Source organism: Megascapheus bottae, chromosome 6 (genome assembly GCF_031878675.1).
Source record: "Megascapheus bottae isolate mThoBot1 chromosome 6, mThoBot2.hap1, whole genome shotgun sequence".
NCBI classification, from domain to species: Eukaryota; Metazoa; Chordata; class Mammalia; order Rodentia; family Geomyidae; genus Megascapheus; species Megascapheus bottae.
The window spans coordinates 18,206,113-18,225,040 of record NC_143514.1 but is presented as its reverse complement, the minus strand read 5'-3'; the positions used below and the strand labels follow the sequence as shown (position 1 = coordinate 18,225,040).

The 18,928-nt window shown below is 43.0% G+C and overlaps 1 protein-coding gene across 3 annotated transcripts; it reads left to right on the top strand.

The window, feature by feature from the left end:
• Positions 1-15,338, top strand: Henmt1 (HEN methyltransferase 1). Of its 3 annotated transcripts, none has more exons than XM_090334304.1 (8): positions 1-80; positions 563-667; positions 2,218-2,346; positions 4,354-4,466; positions 5,290-5,424; positions 9,762-9,941; positions 11,147-11,324; positions 14,616-15,338. In XM_090334304.1, exons 2-8 carry the CDS (start codon positions 641-643, stop codon positions 15,042-15,044), a joined length of 1,191 nt encoding a protein of 396 aa, XP_090190430.1. In that variant the 5' UTR covers positions 1-80; positions 563-640; the 3' UTR covers positions 15,045-15,338. The 3 variants fall into 3 exon arrangements, with proteins under 3 accessions (XP_090190430.1, XP_090190432.1, XP_090190431.1); XM_090334305.1 differs by lacking the exon at positions 1-80 and adding an exon at positions 98-443; XM_090334306.1 differs by lacking the exon at positions 9,762-9,941.
• The last annotated feature ends 3,590 nt before the right edge of the window (positions 15,339-18,928 follow it).

Sequence of the window (18,928 nt, the reverse complement as noted above, 5' to 3'; positions counted from 1 at the left end):
CGGCCTGGGCGCTTTCCCCGCCGCCGCCTCCCCTCCCGCTGCTGGGCTTCGCACCTCGGACCCGGGCCTCCCACCGGAAGGTAAGACTTGCCACCCGCCACGCTCCCCGAAGGTGGCCCGTGGGCCCTCCGGTGCAGGGCCTCGTCATCGCCAGGAGGGGGTTGTCTAAAGAGCTGGCAGCTGGAGCTGGGGCTCAGTTGGAGTGGCAGGTGGATGGATGGAGACCTTGTGCATTCGAGGATTCACCACGTCAAGGCCCTGCGGGGACTGGATCCGTGTTGCAGCATCCTTAGTTTGGGAAAGGCTCCGCCCCCTCCCACCTTCCCCTCCCAAGTTTCCATCTTGAAAGAGTTGCTGGGAGCCATGTGGATGAGGTGGATTGAGGACCTGAGCACTGCTCTTAGTTGATTGAGGAGACCAACCTCCCTGCTTAAACAGCTCCTGTGAGTTTCATGGTTAACACTTGAGGAAGGGCAAAGAGCCCAGTCTCTCTCTTCCATCTGTCTGGCTGCTGCCTTCTCTAGACATCTCTTTATAAAAAATGGACATTTGATATTTACAGCTGAGTGGCTGCTGATTGTCTGATACAGAGATTGAAGGATCTATCTGCGTTTTTGTCTCAACCCAACTTGGAAACAAAATGGAAATGGAAGAAAAGAACATGCTGGTAAATGCTACCCATTATATCCACCTGTAATGAGTGAGGCGTTATTAAGGCAGTGCACTGAGGAGATGACAAGTAAAATCTACCTCATTTAGTTCCTAGTATTTCCCAGGCGCATGAAATAGCCACATTGGATGTATCCAAAGGTATAGAGTAGCTTCTTCATCCCTCCTCCTCCTCTTTTTTCTTTTTTTCAAAACACTGAGGTGAATTTGCAAATATGTATGTTGGTACTGGGCCTTGAACACAGAGCCTCAGGTTTTTGCTTAGCTTTTCCCACTCTACTGCAGCTCTGTTTCCTGCTTTTTGGTGGTTAATTAGAGATCAGAGTCTTTCAGATTTGTTTACCAGGATGGGCTTTGAAACAAGAACCTTTCCAGTAGATGGGATTACAGGTGTGAGCAGAATGTATTTAAGGAGGTCTTGAGTGACACCCAAGGATTTTCATTTGTATGAAGTTTCCAGGTGAAGATGCCACTGTTTTGTGGTCCACACTGGAGATCCTGAGGCTGCAGATGCTTGTTCTTCATTAGGCGCGTGTAAGCACTTTTAGCACTTGATGTCACTGAATGTCAGTGTCATCAGTTTTGTTTAAAAATAGGTCATCGGGCTGGAGGTATAGCTAGCATGCACGAGGCTCTGTGTTGGATTGCACCGACAAAGGGTTGCGTGTGTGGAACATGTGTGTGCTGCTGTAGAGTACCTGCAAGGCAGGAGCTCTACCATGAAGCTACATCCCCAGCCCTGCTTATGTCTTATTTTTATTAAACAGTGTTACTCCAGATATCAAGGACCTTTTACTCTCCTCCTTTACTATAATATGGGTTATAGAGCCAGCAAAAGGAACTTTATAGCTTAACCTCATAAACCCTCCTTTTTGGAAGAGTGTCTATTAAAGGTTACCCTGACTTAATTGAGGACTATTCTAAGAGAATGGAAATAGGGCTTGGCAACTTGGATGTATACAGCAAAGGCAGCTAAGCTCTTGAATCCAAGGGGTAAAATGTGGAGCATAGTGTGAGTGGCTGGATGGTTAAGAGGAAGCATCATGGACAGGGAGGTTCTTGCTGACGGCAAGCTGTGGGCTTGGACATCAGAGTAGGGGATGAAGAGTTGTATTAGATGGACTTCTCCATTGCTTTCTTTCATACTTTCCAATAAACTCACTGTTTATCTTAAAAGAAAAATTTTGATTAGATCATGAAGATGATCATAAATCAAATGATACTAAGATTTGCTGTAAGCTGCTTAGCCCAATTCTTGCTAAACTGTGCTATGCAGGACAGAGATTTGACTTGAGGTCACTGACATGCCTGGTAGAGGTTTAGAGGAGTTTGGTGGAGTCTTAATTGTAAAATATTTTTAGCTCCCTATCTATCCAGACCGGGCTTCCGAGGCTCACTCTATAAAAGCCCACCTTGGTAGTGGCTTCTCCTTGTTAGTTTTCAATAGGTTTACGGATGATGTTCCCTTCAGTGAAAACAAGGCATGGGAAGCATGAAGCCTGTGGAGGAAGTGCACTGCTCTCTAATGATTTCTCTCTATACTTTCAGTGCAGTAGTGTGGTAGCTCCTAATTTTGAAGAAGTGTGCCCAGAGAAGGTCATTAAGTTTAAGCCTCCACTATACAAGCAGCGATACCAGTTTGTTAGAGATTTAGTGGATCGTCATGGACCCAAGAAGGTAAGAGTCTCGAGTTCCAAACATTTAAATACTCAGTCAATCCTATCACATGCTTTATCAACACTAGTAAGGAGTGAAAAGAGATTCTCCTTTTTTTCCCCTTTCTCCTTTCCTTTCTTGTGCTGGAGATTCTGCTCATGGCTTTGATGTGCTAGGCAGGTGCTGAACCACTGAGTCACAACTCCAGTCCAAAGAGGGACTTTTGGTCTGGCTCTGTTGCCTTAGGCTAGTCCCAAAATCCTGGGCTCAAGTGATTCATTTGCTTCAGCTTCCTAAGCTCAGGCAGGAATGCCCAACAGGAAAGCAAGCCTTGAGTAAGGTCTTCAGGTGTCTTGAGCTCAGCTTAATTATGGGGAGGTGCATGTATACATATGTGTCTGGTGTGTGTTTGTGTGCTCGCATGTGCGTGCACGTGCACACATGTACATGTGTACGTGCAAGCTAGTCTACTTGAACCCAGGGCCTAGCCATTATCCATGAACATTTTTGCTCAGGGGTAGCTCTCTACCACTTGAACCACAGACTTGCATGCCCAGGCTCAGATCTGCCTCCTTAGATCTCAGCCTCCTGAGTAGCTAGGTTTACAGATGTGAGCCACTCACACTGTGATTTTTTTTTTTTTTTGAGATTAGGTCTGTCTTGAACTCCTGGGCTCAAAGGACTATGCAGCTTCATCCTCCTGAGGCACTAGGACTACAAGCATGTGCCACTGGGAGGGATTCTTATGGAGAAACCATGTTGGTTCCTGTTCAGGATAATGTCATAGCTGAGAGGCATAGAACAAGGAAGAAAGCATCATTAAGGGAAAGTATGGTTAAGGGAATTTTGTTTTCATTCTTCAGAAGCAACAGATAGCTTTCTCATACTCTAGAGGCAGAAGAGTGGAAACAAGAGCAGTCTTATTTGGCTTATGGAGGCCGGTATTCCTTGGCAAGTATCCCTTCTCAGAACATAAAGCCTAGTAGATCCATTAGTCACTTACCAGGAGTGTAGGATCAGGGAGAGGTCAACATTGCCATGATTAAATGGGAAGAGAATCTTGATTTTTGCAATTGGATGTAATTGATCTTGCAGAGTCCACATTTCTGGAGTTTAATCAGAGCATCAGACAGAGTGGTATCGTGGCCACTGGTGTTGTGATTCTTTGTAAATTAGATAAGTGAGCCAAGATGGCCCTCACATGTAGTTATAGTCACTTAGGGGGCTGAGACAAGTGGATTGTTTAAACTAGCCTGGAGAACACATGAAAAAGAATAAAAGGAACAGACTTTGATAATGGCTTAGTAGGTCTGCTCATCGACTTCAGAGGAAAGTTGTGATTGATGACATAGATGAACATGTAAACCTGGTTAGTATCCTCCATGGATTTGCTATTCTGGCCGTAAACTAGATGTTGGTAAGATGAACTAGGTTCCCTTTCTTCTGAAGGTGTGGGCTTCCTTTTTTTTCCACTGTACTGTGCCTGTCTCTGCACCTGTGCACAAAGATGCAGATATTGAAGTTTGTGTTACTATGCACATTTGTACTCAAAGCACTCAAGTGGCCTTTTTGGCTGCCCAGGTTATTTGAGAATGTCATGTGATTTTCTGTTATTATTTTATCAAATAAAAAATGTAATGAGGCTCTGAAAAATATGTGAAAGCAATGAAGTGAGAGCATTGTTTGCTGAAACATAGTATCAAGAATGTTTAAGACTCCAAATTCTGATTCTTTGTGAACATGTACCTATACGTCTCCCTTTCTCTTTCATCCAATAGACAATACCAACCATTTGAGAACAGGAGCAGCTCCTTTTATTTTGACTGTTGTCACTTACATACACTCAGGCTTATAAAGGCTCAGATTAACTTGCTTTTTGTGTATACTATACTACCCCCAAAGACTGTTCCATCGAATAGTTCTATTGTGGTTTACTATCGCTACACAGTCTCTCACCTCCTTAGTGTTTTTGTCCATACTTCTGTGGCTACACATGTCTTTTGAAATGACATTCTGTCTCATCTACAGGTTGCAGACCTGGGATGTGGTGATACTGAGCTCCTAAGGCTGCTAAAAATCTACCCATGCATTCAACTGCTTGTTGGGGTAGATATCGATGTGGAAAAATTACAGTCTAATGGGTAATGCCTAGTGATGTGAATGTGGTCTGTTCTCTAGAAGTGTATTGGTTTAAGTGTGATCCCCAGAATGGTGGTGGCGGTATGGTGGTGTGGCGGCAGTGGGGTTTATAGAGCAAGGCTACTCCATGTGTGTTTGGCTCCTTTATTCCACTATTTCCCTTCTCTGATATAACACATTTCCACAGATTATTTTGAGAATACCTTTTTCCCCTAAAAAACACAAAGCTGAAAATCATAGATGCAAAAGGAACTGCAAGACCAAATATTCAAATGAGAACAATAGCTAATAATCAGAATCTTCTTCTCATTGGCCAGTAACTCCCTACTGTGAGGGGAAGTTGCCCTAGGACCTGGTGTTCAGTTTATAAAGAGGAGGTAAACAGCCAAGGCAGATTTACATCATTGTAGGTAGAAAGTGATTATCAGAAGTTCTGAGTTCTGTAGCTAATGAGACTTTTTTCTTTTCTTTTTTTTTGGCCACTAGTCCCAGGGCTTTTTTTAAAAAGCTCAAGGCTAACCACTTGAGCCCCAGTTCCATTTCCAGCATTTTGGGTGTGTAAATGGGGATTAAAGTCTCACAGACTTTTCTGCCAGGGCTGGCTTCGAACTTTGATCCTCATATCTCAGCCTCCTGAATAGCTGGGATTATAGACATGAGCCACTGATGCTCGACTTCTTTTCATTTTTTATAGTGCTGGGGCTCAAGCCCAGGGTTCTATATGCTAGGCAAACACTGTTCCATGGAGCCGTACCTCCAGCCTGAGAACTTCCAGTTAGCTTGTGTTGAGAATGTTTCTGACTTTTTCAATCATTTCTTTTTCAGACATCATTTATCTCCCTATTTGGGAGAATTTGTAAAACCCCGGGATCTAGATCTGACTGTTACCTTGTATCATGGATCTGTTGTGGAGAGAGACTCTCGTTTGCTTGGATTTGACTTGATAACATGCATTGAATTGTAAGTTTTAAACTCCAGTAACAACAAGGAAGAATTAGCTTCAACAGTGTTAGTATCCTAAATATTGGGGTCACTGCAAAGGGTATTCAGGTTCTTCTCAGGACATCCCCTTGGGGTCATATAATGCTTACATTGTCTCTTAGTGATGCTAATTTTGGCCTTCCAAGTCATGGTGTTTGTTTGCTCCTATGTGTTACTGCTGGTTTGATTTTGCTTTTTTCTCCCACAATGAGCAGGCAGTCTGGGGAGAAGCTCACTGAGCCCACGTAGACATCTTGTTCCTTCTCCGTATTTAGTTGGCATCACCAATGTTTCTTGGCTAATTTTATTGTTCTTAAAGTGGTGGTAAATGTCTTTCATAATTCCAGTTCTCCTCCATTTATATATTATCCTTTGGCATTTTACCATGAGTGAGTCCTCCCATAAGTGGAACTCATGAATTCCTTTATTTTTTGAGTGGCAGGAAAGGGTCCTGCTTTGTATCCTCAGTTAGCCTTAAACTCATTGTTATCTCCTACCCCAAATGCTGGAATTAAAGATGTGTGCTATTATAACTTGCTAGGCAAGTGTCCTACAACTGACCTATGTCCCCAGAAAACATACACACACACACACACACACACACACACAATACACACACACACACACTTGAATGTCTTGTGATTCATTACTGCAGTTATTTTCTTGTTCATTTTCTCAGACTTTCTTGCCAAGGAGGCCTATCAAATTGATGTCTTTACGATATGTTTTATTTGTAAGCACATACTTTCTGACATAGATGGAATGTTCTAGCTTTTTCTCCTATTCTTTCCCCAGTCCTGGAATCAATTATTCCACAAAAGAATTGTATACTTTATGTGGGACTAGGGTTTACAAACAAGATTTGTGCTACATAATCATCATTTGTATTTGTGTGTGTGTGTGCATGCCAGTCCTTGGGTATGATTTAAGGGCCTGGACACTGTTCCAAAGGTTTTTTTTTATGGTTAATTGGAGACAGAGACTCATAGGACTTTCTGCTCAGGCTGGCTTTGAACTGTGATCCTCAGATCTCAGCCTCCTGAATAGCTAGAATTACAGGTCTGAGCCACTGACACCTGGCTCAATACCATTTTTTAGTATTAATAGCCTTGCTTTGAGATTAGTTTGCTTAATGGGGTATTCAAGTTATTCTCTAATGTTTAGTAATGTGAACAATTCCTCCTAAGTAGAGAGTTCATCATACACACAGATATACAAACACACACTCATTTTTGGTTGCCTGGCACATCTTAGGCACCTAATTAATGTTGGATGTTAGTTATAGGAAACTTATGATGATCAAAAGAACAGTGAATAAATTTAGAAGGCACTGGGCTTGTGGTGTGGCTCAAGTAGAAGAGTGCCTGTTTAAAAAAATGTGAGGACCTCAGTTCGAATTTCAGTACTGTCTCCTCCCCCCCCCAAAAGGCAACTAGCAGTTTGTTTTCATCATTTATCCTTAAGTATCCTTAAGTGTATCCAGTTTGTTTCCAAAATCAGTGCTGGAGATTGAAACTATGGCTTGTATGTGCTAAGTGAACGCTCTTTCCTGAGCACAATACTAACCCTAGCTCCTCCTGTTTTTTTGCCAGCCCTGGGGCTTAAACTGAAAGCCTGAGCACTGACCTTGGGCTTTCTCAAGGCTGGAGCTCTACCACTTGAGCCACAGCACCATTTCTGGCTTTTTTCCTGTGTATGTGGTACCGAGGAATCAAACTTTGGTCTTTGTGCATGCTAGGCAAGCACTCTACCACTAGGTCAAACTCCTGGCCCTCCTCCTACTTTTTAATATATCATGAAACAGCCACATATTAAAGCAGAATTACGTTACACTCTAACCACATGTATTAGGGAGACTTTCCCTTGCTGTGACAAACTCCGAGTCAATTTAAAGGAGGAAAGATTTATTTTAGCTCTCAGATTCAGGGATTTCAGTTCATGGCCAGCTTGTTGTATTGTGGGCTGGTGACAAGGCAGGACTTCATGTAGAGAGAATCACTTCATGGTAGCCAGAAAGCAGGGAGAGGGACAAGAAGAGCCAGGGCCAATCTGCTCTGCCTTCAGGAACACAACTTCTACTGCCCTACTTCCTCTAAGTAGGCCTCACCATGTGAAGCTGGGGACTTGTATCTCTACATAATGAGTCTGTGTGTGTGTGTGTGTACGTGAACATTGCACAGGAAACTCTAATGCCGTAAGTTTCAGTAGATGGCATTAGCATTGAGAACACAAGAAGCCAAGCTGGGCAAGAGGACTCTACAGTATCAGAGATAAGGCTGCTGGGTGACGGTTGGGCTGAAGAGAATAACAACTCCTCAGTTAATCTTTAGTGCTGCTTCCTGTGTCTAGTTGAAAGGTTGAGACACATCTGCTCATCATAGTCCTGAGAATCAGGGCCCCCTGTGCTGATAAGCGTGCCTTTGTAGTCAAGGAAGGAGATCGGTACCTTCTACCTTATTCTACACAGCTCTTGGTTAGCTTGGAAATTAATCTGAAGCTCAAGCTCTTTGGAGCAATTTTGTCAGTAGTTTTTTTTGTTGTTGTTGTTGTTTGTTTTCTTGTTTGCTTTGCTTTTGTTTTGGGGCACATTGACTAGATAGAATATCAGCAATATTGTTCAGATCCTTTTTCTGCTAATGTTTATAATAACAAATTTATAGCAGTTGCAGAATTGGTACAAGGAATTTTCCTGCCCATCAACCAGACTCACCAGTTGCCTATCTTTGATCACATTTACTTAAGTCTTATCTTCATTTCCTAGATGTATTTTTCTTTTGAATAATTTGAAAGTAAGTTGGAGATACTGTTGTTTTTTTTTTTTTTTTTTTGCCAGTCCCGGTGCTTAAGCTCAGGGCCTGTTCACTGCCGTTGGGCTTTCTCAAGGCCTAATGATCAACCACTTGATCCACAGCATCTTTTCTAGCTTTTTCTGTGTATGTGGTACCAAGGAATTGAACCCGGTCTTCATGCTTTCTAGGCAAGCACTCTACCAGTAGGCCCAACTCTCGGCCTGATACTGTGCTCTTTTTATCTCAACCTACTTATATACCTATATATGTATTGAACACATTTTCTAATAACATGCCTTCCCTTCCATAACTATAATATGCTATATTAAAGAATTTAACAATGATACGCTTACTATATTACTAGCTAATATACTAAAAATTCATGGCTTGTTCCAGTAATGTCTTTTTATGGTTATTTTTTAAATTTAAGGACAAATTAGACCAGTCCAGGATCACACAGTGTTCTTTGTTACTATGTCTGTTGGGTATCTGTTCTCTAATCTGAACAGGTTTGCTCAGTCTTTCTGCTTCATTTAACCTTTAATCCTTTTTTCCCCCTAGTATTGTAGCCTCTAGTTTGACCTTTATTTCTTTTTTAAAAACATTTTTGTAAAGGTGGTGTGCAGAAGGGCTACAGAGAGATGAACAATGTTGCCCCTCCCTCATTCTTTTCCTGTTTTTGCCTTCCCTCCCCCCCAAGTTGTACAGTTCATTTCCAACATAGTGTCTAGTAGTATCACTGCTGAATTAGTTCACCATTTGTCCCACCATTTCTGTGCTTCCCCTTCCCCCATCCATTATTTGAAGAGTACAGGCTAGTTATTTTGTAGGAGATCTCTCCATCTGGGTCTGACTGTTACTTCATCATTAAATTGATGCTATGTGCATGTAATGGTACTGCGGCTTGAACTCAGGACCTTGGTGCTGTCCCATAGCTCATTTGTTCAAGGCTGGTGCTCAACCAATTGAGCCACAGGTCTACTCTGGCTTTTTGGTAGTTAATTGGAGATAAGAATCTCATAGAACTATAGAACTTTGCTACTTGGGCTGGTTTCCATGATTGTCAAGTCTCAGCCTCCTGAGTAGTTAGGTGCCCAAATTATTTACTTGGGGGGGCTGAGGATTGAACACATGCTTTGGCCTGGTGTAGCACATGTTCTTCTACCTTGTACCCTAGGGAGTATTGTTTCATTCTTGGTGCATATTTTTCAGGGAGGTTCAAGCTCAGATAACCTTTTTAAGGAGTTTTGACAATGAATCTTTAGAGTACAACAAACGACCTTTGTGTTGGTTAAGAGAGCACCAAAGGCAGAGTTGGGGGTGTGTGGGCAAGGATTAGAATACGTGAATGTATGTATAATTACTGTGGGTCATGGCAGGAGGTTATTCAAAGAAGGGAGAAATCAACATAAGATAGGAATTGTTTTTACTAAATGAAGTAGGAATTGATTAAATTAGTGATTTGCTAAATCATTTACTTTCAAGCGAAGCTACACTAATTATATCTTCCCCTATTAATCATTTTAGAATAGAACATTTGGATTCAAATGACCTGGCCAGATTTCCTGAAGTGGTATTTGGGTACCTGTCTCCAGCCATGATTGTCATCAGCACACCAAACTCTGAATTCAACCCCCTGTTTCCCACAGTGACCCTGAGAGATGCAGATCATAAATTTGAGTGGAGCAGAGTGGAGTTTCAGACCTGGTTTGTTCCCAAGGGGTTTTGTTTATTGGGAATCTTTCTGGAGTTTAAAGCTTAAGCAGTAAACCTTAATATATATATATATATAGGTATAGATATGTCTATCTATATCTATATCTTACCTCAGTTATTTCTTCCTTGAATAGAATCCCAGTGTATAACTGACCATGTAAAGAGATCATAAGGGAATCAGCAGATTTGGGCAGCTGTGGAAAGGGTATGGGGGTGCTGTTTAGGTTGAAGGTACCTGTAGAATTGGGATGGGAATGAGATGCAAAATGAGGGGCTTTGAGGTGAGCCTCAGGCTGTGCCTGCGTGGCTCCTTGGGTTGGCTCCCGTTTTCTGGTTGTAGGACTGTAAGCTTTGTGAGCTCCTTGTCTACTCCTCCACCCTGCCTGCTTTGTGAGCTCCTTGTGTACTCCTCTACCCTGCCTGCCCCTTAACTTTGCTTTTCCATACTCTTAGGATAACTTGGAAACTGGTACTGTTTCTCACTCTGCTTCCCACAGAAGCCAAGCAATCCTTGCTGCTGCTGCTGCATTATGTGTTGGTCTAAGAATATGTAACTTAGTCTAAAATTTATGTGATTTATGTGCCAGTGATTGTATATTGAGATTCCCTTCTTGAAAACTTGTTTGTTAAACGTGGCATTTGAAATATGATGTAAAAATTAGCGTTAATCTCTTAATTGAAAAAAGAATGTATAACTTAGAAGATTTTTGTTATGTTTTTTGAAACATTTATGTAGTTTTTATGTGTGGATATTGGGGCTTAAAGCAGGACCTGAGTGCTATCCCTTAGCTCTCTTACTCAAGACTGGCATTCTCCCACTTGGAATCGCAGCTCCACTTCTGGATATTTACTGGCTAATTGGAGATAAGAGTTTTATGGACTTTCTGGCCTAGGCCGACTTTGCACCAAGATCCTTAGATCTTAGCCGGGGTAGCTAGGATGACAGGTGTGAGCTACCAGAGCTTTTGTTTTCTTAAGACAACAGCTTGCTGTGTGGCCCAGGTTGTCTTTGAACCCAATTCCTAATCCTTCTGCCTAATGCTCCTCATGCTTGGATTACAGAAGTGCGCTACCACTGTTACCTTTTCTATGTTTTCTACTGTACTACTGACTGGATTTTATTTAATCCTTGTTTAATTAGTTACTTAAAAATAGCTCTGTGTTGAGACTCTTTTTCCCTGTCATTTTGTTTTCAGGGCTTTACAAGTGGCGAATCGCTATAATTACTGTGTGGAGTTCACTGGGGTAGGGGAGCCTCCAGTGGGAGCTGAGCATGTTGGGTACTGCACCCAGATAGGCGTCTTCCAGAAATCTAGTGGGAAGGCTCCGGAATCCTGTGCTGCAGAGCAGCACGACCAGCATGTTTATAAAGCTGTAAGTATTATCACTTTGTACGGGGAACTTCCTGGGCAAGTACATTGATTGGGATGAATTTTTAAAATTTGGTAAGAATCTCCGAGATGAATGTCAGTGATTGTATTCTTAGTGTTAGTGACTGTATTCTTACTTTCTTACTGTAGAAGATCCTGAAGGTCTGTGACTATTGGTAGAGTTGATCTGCTGCATCCTTAGAGACTTCCTGGCATCTTGGCTTTTGTTTTTGTTTTTTTTTGGTCAGTTGTGGAGCTTGAACTCAGTGCCTGAGTACTGTCCCTGAGCTCATTTGCTCAAGGCTAATGTTCTACCACTTTGAGCCACAGCTCCACTTCTGGTTTTTGAGTCATTAATTAGAAATAAGAGTCTCATGGGGACTTTTATGCTTGAGCTGGCTTTGAACTGTAATCCTTAGATTTTAGCCTCCTGAGTAGCAAGGATTACAGACATGAGCCACTGGCACCTAACTTCATTTTTTAAAAATGGTACTAGGATTTGAATGCTAGGATTCGAATGCTGGTTCTCAGACTTATTAGGCAGATACTCTATCACTTGAGCCATGCCTCCAATCCTTTTTGCTCTGGTAGTTTTGAGATACGGTCTTGCTTTTCTCTCAGGCCATCCTGGACCACAATCTTCCTACCATTGTTCTCTCAACTATGTCATTTGACTGACCTGTGCCCAGGTTTTTGTGTTGTGATGGCATTTTGTGAACTTTTTGCCTGAGCTGACCTGAATTGCAGTCTTTCTAATCTCCACCTTCACAATTATAGGTGTAAGCCTCTTGCCTTCTTGGCATTTCTCAATTAGTGTCAGCTAGAGGTATTCTTTTTTTTTTTTTTTTGAAGTTAAACAGAGTTTTATTCCGCACCTAGCATCGAGAATCATACTGACCGGTCAGGGGAGTCTCTAAGATGTGAGTGAGAGAGCAACCCCGCCTGATCTTACAGGCTACCTTTATAGACTGCCAGCCATATGGCTGGGTTGGCCATACACAGGTGGCCAATGGAATTCAACATAGTTGATTGATGGTGGGGCAACCACTGACACCTTTGCTGTTTGAAGGGGCCTATCATCTCGGTGGGCTTCTGGCACACTGCTCTGATGACAAAGGAAAGGGAGGGAGTTTCCTGGCAGGCCAAGGGGGGTAAGGTGAGGAGGAATTGGGCAAGTCCCTTTCATTCCCCCCTCATTTTGGAAAATGAGTCAAATCTTTGACTCTTCCTCCCACCCTATATCCTCCTGTCATAAGGGCCATATTGAGTCCTCAGCACTGGCCTTTTAACCATTCCACTTCTCCTTTGTACAAATGATCATTATGCTGTTTACAATGCAGGGGTCCAAGAGCAACATTAGTAAAGCTTAAAGCTAAGGATTCTGCAATTGCAGATATTCGGGATGTCATCATGGAGGCCAGCTGGATAAGCTTTTATACACCATCCTTCGGACCCCTGCTTCTCTCTTGCTCAAGTCTCCTTTTTATATCTGCCAGGTTATCTTTCATCACTCTATCATGGTTTGTCCAAAGTGACATTCTCATGCTGTTTCCATCTGGGAGTGATGAATCCAGTAGCTCTTTCCCATCCTTTCACAGTGGTTGGAGTCCTGGGTATCACAGTGCAGGTACACTTGAGTGCCAGGATGTTAGAAACCAGACGATGAACATGTCCCCCAATCACCCTGTAAGGCCTGTGAGAACTGGATTGAATCATGGTTAACACTATCAGCTAGTTCAACTTCCCCGAGTTTTAGGGGAAGGTCTCCCTCCAATGGGGAGAACTTTACATGTGGGGAGTTCCCATTATTAGGACATGCTTCATGCCATCTGCTACATACTCATACTCTCTGGGCTCTGTCGTCCTCCCTTTTTAGAACATTTAAGACAATTCCTTTCAGATCCTTTCTTTTCTAGAATAAACCATTTCTTTAAAATTCCTTTCCCAAGGTCTCTTTACTGTCCTTTCTCTCTTTTCATTTGACCATAGCCCTCATTCACATTTAACACCTCTCGCCCCTAGACTTCTCATTACAGGGTGGAGAATTCCCTTCATGAAGCCATAGGCACCAAGATGGCTATGGCTGCAAAAGGCTAGGTGCAGCCTCACTTTATTTTCTCTCCTATGACTTAGGGGACTTTGAACTTAGCACAGATACAGTGTCCCACCACCAAGGGTTTAGTTCCAGTCAGGAAGCAGTTGTAGAGTTGTAGAGTCAGGCTGGACAGGATGTATAGCAGCAGCCTTGTCTCTCGCAGCAGCTCCAATGGAACGTCACACCTCCTAAGTTGCCTCCAGTTACTGCATTCAGCTAGAGGTATTCTTAAGAGTGTTTCAAAGCAATACTTAATCAGCCCCATTTGTAAAGAGAAAACCAGCAACGGCTTCTCTCCAGCTGGACTAAGGAATGACTATTAAAACTGAGCCTCTGGGCTGGGGGCATAGTATTGGGGTACAACCCTTGCCTACCATGCACAATAACCTAGTTTCCATGTCTAGTATTACACAAAACTATTGGATCCTCCAAAAGGATCACATTCGTCCTTCAGCTTAGCTATTACTTTTGGGTGTGTCAGTCCTGGATCTTGAACTTGGGGCCTACGCACTGTCCCTTAGCTCTTTTTTTTTGCCCAAGGCTATAGTGTTCTACCACTTGAGCCATAGCTCCACTTAGAGCCTTTTAGGGGGCATTTAATGGGAGATATCATGGCCTTTTCTGCTTGAGCTGGCTTTGAACCTTGATCCTCGGATCTGAGAGTCTTGAGTTGCTAGGATTACAGGCATGAATACCAGGCTGTATTCTTTTTTTTTTTCTTTCTTTGGTTCAGGGTCTTATTCCATTGGGCAGAGTTTCCCTGGACTCCTGGATTAGGTGGTCTTCCTGTCTTAGCCTCCGCAGCAGTCTCGACTGTGTGCCATCACTTCCAATTTGAACCAATTTTCTGTTGCTGTTGTTGTTTTACTCTTTTCCAAGTAGAAATGCTGAGTTGGTGTGAATTGGTGGCAATGTGTCTGGGCATTAGGCATTAGAATCAGAAAACAAAGAGGCAGCAAATTACTCATATTAGTGACGTAACTTCTGCAACTGAGGCAGCAGAGTTTTTTGGGGGGGGGAGGGGAGTAGAGGGGCCACCGGGATTTGAACTAGGTGCTTGATGATGACTGAAGCATTTACAAGGAGCAGGGCATACAGCCCACATACACATAGAGTTGATTCTTACGTGGCAGAGAGTTACTGATGGTCTTGACCTTTCCCTGTCTTCTGCGTGTTTTGTTTTGTTTTTTTTTTTTTCAGGTTTATACAACCACCTACCCGAGTTTACAGCAGGAAAAGATGCTGAAGTTCGTGCTGGTCGGGGAAGTGCTGATCCAAGTGGACCGTCTGAGATTGCGCCACGGGCGAATGCTGAGAGAACGGAAGAAGGAAGAGAGCCCCAAGCCACCCACCACAGACCCCTCCCGGAACCCCCACTTAGTGCTGGGCACAGTCTTCACAGAGGCTGAGAAAACTAGGATAGAGGGTTCACCCCAACCCTTCTGTGAAGGCGACAAGTTTTTTGTACCTCTCCAGAGACTCCTGGCTTATCCCAAATTACACCGCTTTCATGTGGGCGAGGAGAGGCTCAGGGCCCTCATTGCCGACTCGGTGTGTTTGAGCAGCGATGGTTCTGCGGTCGTGGTGGATCTGCACAATTCTTGGGATTATCGGCCTGAAGAGAACTGAGCCGGCCATTCACGAAACATTAACAAATGTAACACGAGTCAGGTCCTGCGCGGGGGACTGATACCTGACCGCCAGTTAGACTCTGCCTGAGAAGAAGGTTGTGAGGGTTTAACTGAAAGTGTGGCACTTCCCCTTTGGGGAATTTTCCTTTGCTTTTTTTTTTCCTTAAGAATGAAGATATTGGATGTGGCAGCATGTTAATTTTGAATTTACCTGTATTTTGATGTTGCAGCTGTGTATCGCATGTGACATTAAAAAACCTTAAAAGTGATCAAATACACTGTTGAAAACCTTTTCCCAGGAGTTCTGAGTAACTTAAATTTTCTAGGATTTTCCTGAGACACATTCTTTCCTATCGTATTTTGCCTCAACACCATACAAAAAATGAATGTGGGAATGGAATGTTTGAAAAGTACAGAAGCCTGTTCCTGTTAGAACCATCTGTTTTGCCTTCTTGCAGTGCTGGGGATTGAGTCCAGGGCTTGAGTACGTTTGACAACATTGCTATTGAGCAATGGTCACAGATACGCTGTTGCATTTTGTTGAGTCATTTTTTTTTTCTTTTTGTGGCCAGTCCTGGGGCTTTAACTCAGGGTCTAGGGGCTGTCCCTGATTGTGCTCTCTCTCCCTTCCTCCACCCTGTCCTTCCTTCCCTCCCTTCCTTCCTTTCTTTTTAATGTAATTAAGGAGATGAGAGTCTCCTGGACTTTCCTGCCTAGGGTGGCTTCGAACCTCAGTCCTCAAATCTTAGCCTCCTAAGTAGCTAGGATTACAGGCATGAAGCATGGACATCTAGCTTACAACTAATTAGCTATCCTCCTGCCTCAGCCTCCGTAGTGCTGGCATTACAGGTGAACACAGCCATTCTGGCCCTGTTTTTGTGTTTTGAGCACCAACTTTTCTAGAAGCTTGGTATTTGAGTTGGAGTGGTTAAGCCATGGGAAAGAAAAGTCCAGTTTTGTCTCATGAGGGAGAAGCAGTGGATGAAATGACAAAATGACTATAGCTAGCAGGCATTGGAGCCTGGCTGGCTTAGAGACGCACATGTGCTTTGCTTACTGTGGCAAATGTAGCTTGCTGCATTAGGGCCAGATGGAGGAATGGCCTTCAGCTACCACTTGCTTATTCATAGCAACAAAAAGAGAAAGGAAAAAAGAGAAGGCTGGCGTGATATGTAGCAAGTCCTTATGCAACACCAGCAACACCACTTCCTCTTGACCAGAATGCAGTCTTCAGCCACACCTCCCATCAGGGGAAGCAGGGAAGTATAGAATGATTTCTAGGAACCCATGTGCCTACTTGGTGGAAAAGTCTTAATTACTGTTAGCCAGGCTCATTCTTTCTTTTTTTTTTTTTTTTTTGCCAGTCCTGGGCTTGAGCTCAGGACCTGAGCACTGTCCTTGGACTTTCTCAAAGCTAGAGTTCTACCACTTGAGCCTCAGAACCACTTCCAGCTTTTTTTTTTTCTATTTATGTCGTACTGTGGAAATGAACCCGGGTCTTTGTGCATACTAGGCAAACACTCTACCACTAGGCCAAACCTCCAGCCCTGTCTCATTTCTTCTTAAGCCATAGACCTTAACCATAATCCTCCCTTAGGTGCTGGCTTTTCCGATTGTTCCATCAGAACAATCTCTTGTCTCTCTGTCCTGGGGCTTGAACTCAGGGCCTGGGCACTGCTCTTGGATGCTTTTAGCTCAAGGCTATCGCTGCCACTTTAGCCACAGCGACACTTCGTGTTTTCGGTGTATGTGACTCTGGAGACTCAAACCCAGGGCTTTGTGCATGCTAGGTGAGCACTCTACCACTAGGCCATGCTCCTGGTCCATGTGTCCTTTTCTTTTGAGGCCTGTAGGCCATGGCAGCTTTAATCTTAAGGCTCGCTTTTCTTCATTGCTCTGTCACAGCCAGTTTCAAGTCAAGGTCAGCCCTTTTCATCTTTCTTCAGAGATCACCATTAATTTTGTTGGAGTTGCTTGATTTCTCTCACACAGAAGCTTTCAAATGTACTTGATTGTCTTGGGGGGGGGCGGGTACAAGTTGCTCTTGGGGATCCCTTCTCTGCATCTTTTGTGCCTACAAGTGAGGTACACCGAACTTGATGCAGCTAGAAGTTTTTACCTGGATGTTGAATTTTCTTGCTTGTGCTTTCTTGTTGGGGAATTTCTACTGGGGATATGTTGTATCTTACATGCCCACAGAGCACTCTTGTTGCTGTCAAAAATCCCAAGGCTAAGCACTAGAGGATTCTGGTTGCAGAGCTATTGAAAAGGAAACATCATCCCACCTTTCTTTTTTCCTTTTCTTTTGCACTAGCGTGTATCTGGCTATGTAGTCAATTTGGCCTCCAACTTGAACCTTTTCTCCTTCAGACTCCCAAGTCCTGTAGCCACAGGTGTGCATCGCAGTGCTCACCAGAAGCATTATGTTTGGACTGGATGTTTGAGATCTTAATGGGGAAGATGGTTGCTGCCTTTGCCTCTAGTCCCCACCTCGGCCTACCCTCCCAAAATAAGTGAGTAGAAACAGCAATCAAATTCTAAATGCACTATTTTTATTGCTGGTGGTCAAATCCAGGATCTTGTGTGTGGAAGGCAAGTGTTCTACCACTGAGTTATATCCACAGCCTTCGAAACTCTCAACAAAAACTACAAATTAGGATTGAGTGTGTAGCTCATAGTAGAATGCTTAACTTAGCATAGTCAAGGCCCTGGGTTCAGTTGTCAGCACTCCAAAGACTCTAAATTGTTTCTCCTATAAAAAAAAAAACAACCCTCAATTAAATCACCTCATCAAATTAGTGACGTCAAATTAGGAAAGGAAAGCCATGCACTGGTGGCTCAGTGGCTGTATACCCTCAAGAGGTGGAACTCTGAGGACTGTGGTCTAAAGCCAACCCAGGAAGACAAATTGGGAGATGGGAAAAAAAGCCAGAAGTGGAGCTGTGGTTCAAGTGGCAGAGCACTAGCCTTGAATGAAAAAGCTAAGGCCCTGTGTGTAAGCCCTAGTACTGGTGTGCATGTATATGTATGCGTGCATGTGTGCACACACATAGTTACAAAAGGTTTTATACATTTTTAAGTCCTTTATTTTAAAATAATAGTTTATTTTGTGCTGGTGGTAGGGGTTGCACTCATGATCTCACACTCTCATTTAGCTTTTTCACTCAGCTGGGACTCTACTACTTGAGCCACAGCTCCACTTCCAGCCTTTTGCTGATTAGTTGAAGGTAAGACTTTCTTGCCTGGGCTGGCTCTGTACCACAATCCCTCAGATCATAGCTTCAATGAGTAGGAATACAGGAATGAGCCACTAGTGTCTGGCTTCTTCTCCATACCAACTCTTGCTTATACCCTTTGTGGGGAACCCTAACCCTTTCTAGAGTCTGGCTTCTGGGGATGAGAAGCCCTGTCCGCCATTTCTCATAGAAGTCAAATTGATCCAGCGTCCATTTTGCTACCATCAATACATAATAGTATTAACTAGGATTTTTGATGCAATTTTATCATTATAGCAATACATGTTGATAAATGCATCTGTATGTACTCCATCCTTTATTGATAACGTCTTTATAAAATAATACTAATCCATAGCAGTTCATGTTAAAATCCTAAATCCTCATAAGGATGTATAGATAGTGTACAGATAATTGTCTTACATTTCTTCCCAATTCACTGCATGTGAATTCCAGTTTTTCAAGAATTAGTAACCTCCTTTGGATAGGTTGTTCCTTTTTATTCTTCATCTTCTAGAAAATCACTTGAGTCGGTCCCATAGTTTATAAGCCCCCAAATGCAGCATTTGAAGATGACTTTCCTTGAAAGAATTAAACAGATTGTAGTATGGCAATGTAGAAGATTTTCCCATAGTGAAGATTTCTCTGA

Excerpts from the sequence above, each read along its gene's own strand:
- Henmt1 (XM_090334304.1), top strand. The coding sequence starts at position 641 with ATGGAAATGGAAGAAAAGAACATGCTG. Across the intron at positions 2,347-4,353 it reads ATCGTCATGGACCCAAGAAG|GTTGCAGACCTGGGATGTGG; the intron begins GTAAGAGTCTCG and ends TCTCATCTACAG. Across the intron at positions 9,942-11,146 it reads AGAGTGGAGTTTCAGACCTG|GGCTTTACAAGTGGCGAATC; the intron begins GTTTGTTCCCAA and ends TTTTGTTTTCAG.